Consider the following 6345-nt stretch of genomic DNA (forward strand, 5'->3'; position numbering starts at 1 on the left):
TCCTTATTTTAGAGCTGCTCTCCACAATCCATTGGTTTTACAGGAAAGCTGGTGTGGCTGTCCCATCAAAGGGAGGAAATCTGTCTGTGTGGCAGAGGGACAGTACATGAACCTCATTAAGTGGTGGGAACAAATTATTCCTCGTGGAGCTTTATCTTTAGTGGCTGTGACAAAACTGGACCATCAACTCCAGGGACAGAATGGAGAGGAAATAATTTTTACAGTGAGTATCTCTGTTGTGTAGCTCTCAGAACATTTCTTTGCCATAAAACCTAACATCTGGCTTTGTTCCTGCAACATGGAGGCCTGATTCTGACCTCTGTGCACAGCTGCACTGTAGGCGCTCCCCAGTCCCAGCCATGTGTCCCACCATGCTTCATGTAGGGGAATCCTGGCAAAATGCTCCTCCCCTGCATTCCTAATCATCCAAGACCTTGTAATGGACCATCCTTATTCCAGTTTCCCAAAGAGCAGCCGAGGCACAGGCACAGCTAACCATTTTTATTTGGGATCAGAGGCAAGCAGCCAGATGCCAACACAGAGTGGAAGGGATGTGCTTCACCCAGGCTCCATCTACTGACAGCAGTACACACCCACATACATTTCACTTTGGATAATCTCAGAGGTTTCATTGGTTTTTGACTGCTTTACAGGATTATTGTTATTTATTTGACTATCTCAACAGTGTTTCCTAAGCAAGAGCTTCCTTGTTTATTTTCAAGGCCATACATGTGCAAAGCTGCCTCCTTGGCTGTTTTTTTCCTTTCACCTTCATTCAGAACCATTTATATCTTCCTTCAGGTCTGCAACCAGCTGCTTAGAGAAGGGGCAAATGTACTGGCTGGTGATGGCAGCAGCCTCTCTGGCATCTTTGTCCGAGCGGCTGTGGGAAGGGAAAAATCAGGGACAAAAAAAGAAGAAAAAAAGAAAAAAAGAAAAAAAAGAAAAATATTATTTCTGGGAGCATGAACTGCAGGAAGTGTGACAAGGCCACCTTGTGATATTCCAGGATGACTTCAAAGAGCAGGTCATGATCCCCATAGAGGCATCATGGCTGCCTGCTGCCAGGCACTCTCCAAATGCACAGTGGTATTTCTCCTCCGTTGTGGCACAAGAGGTACTAAGGGCCAGCTTATTCCTCCTAATTACAGTGATTTAAGAGTGAGTTGTCTAAGGGAAAGTTGTTGGGCATTAGGAAAAGACAATGTCCAGGTGCTGGGACAACCCATCCTGAGGTGTGTGTTTCAATCAGCAGCTGAATCCAGACAGGGTAGCAAAGGCTGTCTTTCAATTTTAACCATTAGATCACGTTTCCTAATGAGATGAATAATTGCTTCAATTCAGAATGACAACTCTTAGGAAATTATTAAGAAAAGATATTATTTTGCTTCCCTGGGTTTTACTATTTTAACAACTGACTTTTCTGTGGCTGTTCATAAAAGCCTTCTTTTGGCTTCAGTATTGTGGGGCTCAGAGTCACAGAGGTGACCAATCTCTCCCACCTACCTGGTGTTCAGAAAGCTCTGGTACAACCAGAGAAAGCAAAGTTCCTCAGGTTTGTTTACTCCCTCTCTCTCCTGCATGTCTGTGTTGACTGGGCCAGGAGAGCTGATTTAGATAAAGAAAATTCATAATAATTAAAAACCCCAAACCACCAATTATGTAACCAAACCACCACCACTGCAGAGCAGCACTTGCAGCTTGTGTTGTATCTGCTGCTGTGCTCACAGACGTGGCCTCAGTGGGGGCTGCTGGCCCAGCGTGGCAGTGAGAGCCCGGGTGGGGACCGGGACACCAGAGGTTCCCTCTCACCTGCGCTTGCGGCCCATGAGGTTTTGGATGAATTTCTGAACCTGGGCATTGCCTCTCATCTTGCTGTACTCACTGGTGAACAGCCCGTCCGAGTGCCTCAGGGACCTGCGTGGGGATAACATGGGACAGCAGCTGCACCTCTCAGCCATGTGGGACTCCCTGTGACGCACAGCAATGCCTCTCCTACCACCACTACCGGGCCCTGTACCCCTCCCCTTCCCCTCCTCATCTTGGGCAGCCAGTGCTTGGGCTGGCTCTGCAGCTGGACAGCTCAGCTCCATGGGCAGCCCCTCAGGGCAGGGATCCCATATCCTGCTGGAGACTTCCCTGCCCCAGGAGGGTGGGTGTGGCTGGTGCTCACCTGTCCTTGAGCCCCACGAGGTGCTTGACCAACTGCTGCACGTAGGCATTGCTGTTCATCTTGCTGAGCTCGCTGTGGAACAGCCCGTCCGCGTGGCGCTCCATCCTGCGTGTTGGAACAGGGAAAAGGGGGGGTCAAAAGGAATGGTTTAGAAACACACAAGAACAGGCAAGAACAAGCATTAAACACTGCTGCCTCAAGGCAAGAGAGTCCCAAACACACATGGGCAAGAATTCGTACCACTTTGGCAAAGTTTTACAAAAATAAGGGGAAAAAAGGGAGTTTAAAAAATACTTTTGTTAAACATCACACAGGAAAATGGCCTGGCCTTGCTTTTACTGATGTAATCACCTTGCCACAAGGATGTGGGAATGTGGGGTTATTGATGATTCAGCACAAAAGAGCAGGACAAGAGGCTGGAGAAGTAATAAACAAATACCCAGAGACACAAAGCTGAAGAGCACTTAGAAAAGAACAGCAAAGACCGGCCCTTGCAGGTGACTCCCTTGGTGAACTTGGTGAACTTACAGGGTTGGCTGTTTCTGGTTATGTTTTCATGGGACCAGGCTGTTGGAAACAGAAACTCTCACCCTTATCAGGCTGTGTAGTGCACAGGAGAAAAACAGACTCGAAAGTGTCCTTGTAACTGTGTTTTGTTTTGGGGTCACAAATTTTCTTCTGAATTAAATAAAATTAACTTTCCCATCCTTAAGCAAGAAAAACATTTACAGTATTTGCACTCATTTAACTAAAACTGTTTAGGGAAGAACAAGATCCACAAGCAAGCAGATGCAAGTTCAAGAAGGCAGCTAAAAGGCTGGGTTTTCAGCTAGCAGTCTCTTTGAGCAAAAAACATGGAGAAAAATAAAGCAGAGTCCCAAGAAATGCTTACCTCTCCCAGGATGGCAGAGATGCTGAGAAGTGGGACAGGACAATCATGGGAATAATTAATTGCCACAGAGTTGTCATAATGGAAACCATATTCTCTCCTGAAACAAAGCATGAAGTTTTTGAGCAGCAGGACAAGTGGCCTTGGTGTGTGTCTGGTGCAGTTCACATGCCCCACAGAGACAGGGCTGTGGAAGCACCACCACTGTAACTAAATAAAGCAGGAATTCCTGCCAGCAGAGATAAACACCTGGAGACATCTGCAAGGGGCTTTCAGACAAAAAAAATTACATATGATAAATAAAATTCATTCACATATAGAGAAAGGGCTCATGTGTGTGCCCATATTCACCTATCCTCTAACCTTTCAAGAAAGTAAAATGAAATAACACAGATTTGCAGTCACAGCAGGCCCTCCTATCTTGTTTTCTCACAGACATAAAAAGAAAAGTACGTTTTGTTCATCACAAGCCGTGGCTTGTTTCCCCCCTTTATTCCCAGGTGCTCACCCTTCCTCAAGGATCAGGCAGCAGCTCTACCTGTAATTTATAATACACGCCTTTATTTTTTACCTTCTTCCTGCAAAGAAACAAACTTTCATCACTGGCCTGCAGTCTCTCAAGATGGCACTTGCTAACCCCAAATCAAATCCTCCCACTTGGTTTTTACTTGATTCTGAAGCTAAACAGTACAAAGAACATGAAAGGAGAATGTCCGAGAATTTGGGATATTTTCTAGCCCCCCCTTCTGGGACTGTTTGCTGCTCTGGAGGTGCTGCAAGATGAGAAGAGGCACAAGGAGAAAGGACAAGAGTGAGGGTTTTATACAGAAATTTATTCACTGTAAACCACAGGGCAAATATTTAATGGGGGCTGCAAAGCAAACATAGGAGAGGATGAAGGAACCATAAGCTTAATCTCACACACAATTTGAGCTTTAGTGTTGTGTTTTCCTGCCTGATCCAACTTTGAGGGGATGGAATAGTAAAGCAAGAAGGACATTTCAAAGATCAGCATCTTACTGGAGTCCAAACAAGGCAGACTCCACAGTCCTGGGATGCAGGAGGAGCAGAAAAGAGCCATCAAAACCACAGCACTCTTGGGCAAGGGGAACCTGAATCCTGAGCCTGTCCTTCTATCTGCCCAACAGCTGTCATACAATCCCTTGACCCCAGGATCTCATCTCAGCATTTGGCCTCCCCTGGGCTGGCATTTCTCTGGCAGCACCATATTTATAAGACCATTTAAAACCCCATCCCTGGCTCCAGAGTTTCCCCTCTCTTCATAAACCTTTCTAGCTGCTAATCTGGTGATCGACTTCTCTTTTCTCTTTCTGGATGTAATTTTGTGTCCCCTGGGTAGACCATATTTGCTTGCTGAAGTTCCCAGGAGCAGCGATGGCTGTTGGGGAACTTCTCCTTCCTATCAATAATGATTTTTAAAAATTACCCAGACCTCAAGAAGCAGGGAGATCTTCAGTGTCATCACTGAAGGGCTGTTTAACCTTAGCAGGACACGTCCAAGCTTTTAATTTCCTCCCCACTGATGCTGGTTTTAAATGACTGCAAACACTTTGACCAGCTGGGACCTTTAGCTGAAAGAACTACACCCCAAGCCAGGCTGGGAGGCCTGAGGAGGGAAACCCCCCATATTCCAGCACTGCTGCTCAGGACATGGATGGCCCCATAGCAATGGCTCAGTGAGGCATCACAGAGGCCTGAAATCCACCCCCCAAAGTGAGAGAGAGGGGAAGGCAGCCCGTGCAGCACCCTCACCCCAGCAGAACTCACCGACCCAGGTTGCTCTGGGCTCACAGCTGATGCTCCACTGCCTGCTCCTCTTGGGGACCCCTATAAATCTGCAGCCTTATCAGAAGCAATTATTTGAGTAAAGATATGGATATGAGCAATCATGATTAACAGCAAATAATGCAGCGGGGTTGGAATGTCCCTTTAATTACCTGATCAGGTCATTCACAGCAATTTGATGAAGTATTTCTGCTGATGGATAATAATTCCTGCTTCTGCCTATAATGACATTTGTTGGGCAAACATCCTTGTCGCAATTGATTCACTATGATTGTCATCATTATTTCCTGGCTTTAATTACCTTTTGATAGGAGCTTAATCTTCTGTTCTTGTAATTTCATCCTGGCTTGGGCTATGTTTGGAATTGACAGGATCTGTCAGGGAGTCCCTGTGTGCACCAGTGATTTGGCTGAACGATGTGTCACTTTTTTAGGGCAAGCACTGCCTAATCATAGGATCAGGGCTCACTTTTCCATGAGGGGACAACAACTTTTTGAACTGTGGTTTCAACAGGGAAAGGTCTGCCGAGTACACATTCTGTCACAGCATCTAAAAAGCCAGCATACTTATACATGCATGGAAAACATCCTGAATATATTCCCTGCCATTGCTGGGGTTTGGCTGGTCTCAAATACTCAGTACTGAAGCTAAAGGTGACTCAGAAATAGAGAAAGAAAATAAGATTACCCTTTCTCTCCTTCTTTGTATGATATAAAGTAGCTTGGAAGGAATAAGGAATAAAAATAATAAAAAAAATAATCTTCCAACTGGAGAAATGGGAGCAGTATTACACTTCTTATCTACTTATCTTTTTCCTTGGAAAAGCAAAGGGTGTCCTCATGACGAGAGGACTGGGAGGGACAAGATTTTCCCCATCATCTTTCCCTTGGAAGCATGCCCCATGGCCTGATGAGTAGAACCTCAGCCCTCCAGCTTGTGAGTGCAGGCTGCAGCCAGAGCCCTGCACCAGGGACAGGGGAAAACAGCAGGGACACTCCAGGTCTCATTCCAGGCCTGGAGCATCGAGACATGCCATGGTCAGCACTAGGACAGGGGAGCTCATTTCCTGCCTCTCTGCCCTGGTCCAGGCATTTCCCAACCACTTTCCTCTCCTGTCTGTACCTGCTTTCTCCAGCTGCAGCCTTCTGCCTCTGCTTCTGCCTGCAGTGGTGTTGGCAGCTTCAGGTTTATAAAAGAGGCTGAACAAGATGTAGGGAGGCAAAAAATACTAATGTGATTTTCCTTCCTTTGCAAACAACCTCAGTGGGTCTGAAATGCCTCCAAGCTCTCGGGAAACTCAGTTTGCCACGAGAGGACAGGGAAGAGGTTGGAATGACAAAGTGGCCCCACGATGGCAGCAGAGGGTGTAAAACAGGACACTAAAAGGTTCTGGGGACTGGAAGAACATGAAATAAGTAACCTGATTAACTATTTTGCAACAAAAAATGGGGTTTGCCTCCAGCAGCAAGGGCAGAGT

General features: G+C 46.3%; 1 protein-coding gene across 4 annotated transcripts; it reads right to left on the reverse strand.

Annotated features, from left to right (window-relative positions):
* Positions 1-486: 486 nt before the first annotated feature.
* On the reverse strand, positions 487-4888 carry SCT (secretin). Of its 4 annotated transcripts, XM_059848169.1 has the most exons (7): positions 4851-4888; positions 3571-3640; positions 3066-3162; positions 2174-2278; positions 1813-1917; positions 1507-1608; positions 487-883 (listed from the first exon to the last, which is right to left on the reverse strand). In XM_059848169.1, exons 3-7 carry the CDS (start codon positions 3152-3154, stop codon positions 772-774), a joined length of 513 nt encoding a protein of 170 aa, XP_059704152.1. In that variant the 5' UTR covers positions 3155-3162; positions 3571-3640; positions 4851-4888; the 3' UTR covers positions 487-771. The 4 variants fall into 4 exon arrangements, with proteins under 4 accessions (XP_059704152.1, XP_059704156.1, XP_059704155.1 ...); XM_059848173.1 differs by lacking the exon at positions 1507-1608; XM_059848172.1 differs by lacking the exon at positions 3571-3640 and having other exon boundaries at positions 4851-4882.
* Between the last annotated feature and the right edge of the window lie 1457 nt (positions 4889-6345).

This window comes from Haemorhous mexicanus, chromosome 6 (assembly GCF_027477595.1).
Source record: "Haemorhous mexicanus isolate bHaeMex1 chromosome 6, bHaeMex1.pri, whole genome shotgun sequence".
Classification (NCBI taxonomy): domain Eukaryota; kingdom Metazoa; phylum Chordata; class Aves; order Passeriformes; family Fringillidae; genus Haemorhous; species Haemorhous mexicanus.

What these genes read in the sequence shown, in the direction of transcription:
- SCT (XM_059848169.1), bottom strand. Translation starts at nt 3,154, where the DNA reads ATGGTTTCCATTATGACAACTCTGTGGCAATTAATTATTCCCATGATT. An exon ending in CTCGTGGGGCTCAAGGACAG is followed by an intron (nt 1,918 to 2,173) that starts GTGAGCACCAGC and finishes ATCCCCACGCAG; the next exon opens with GTCCCTGAGGCACTCGGACG. An exon ending in CAGAGCTTTCTGAACACCAG is followed by an intron (nt 884 to 1,506) that starts GTAGGTGGGAGA and finishes CCCTTCCCACAG; the next exon opens with CCGCTCGGACAAAGATGCCA.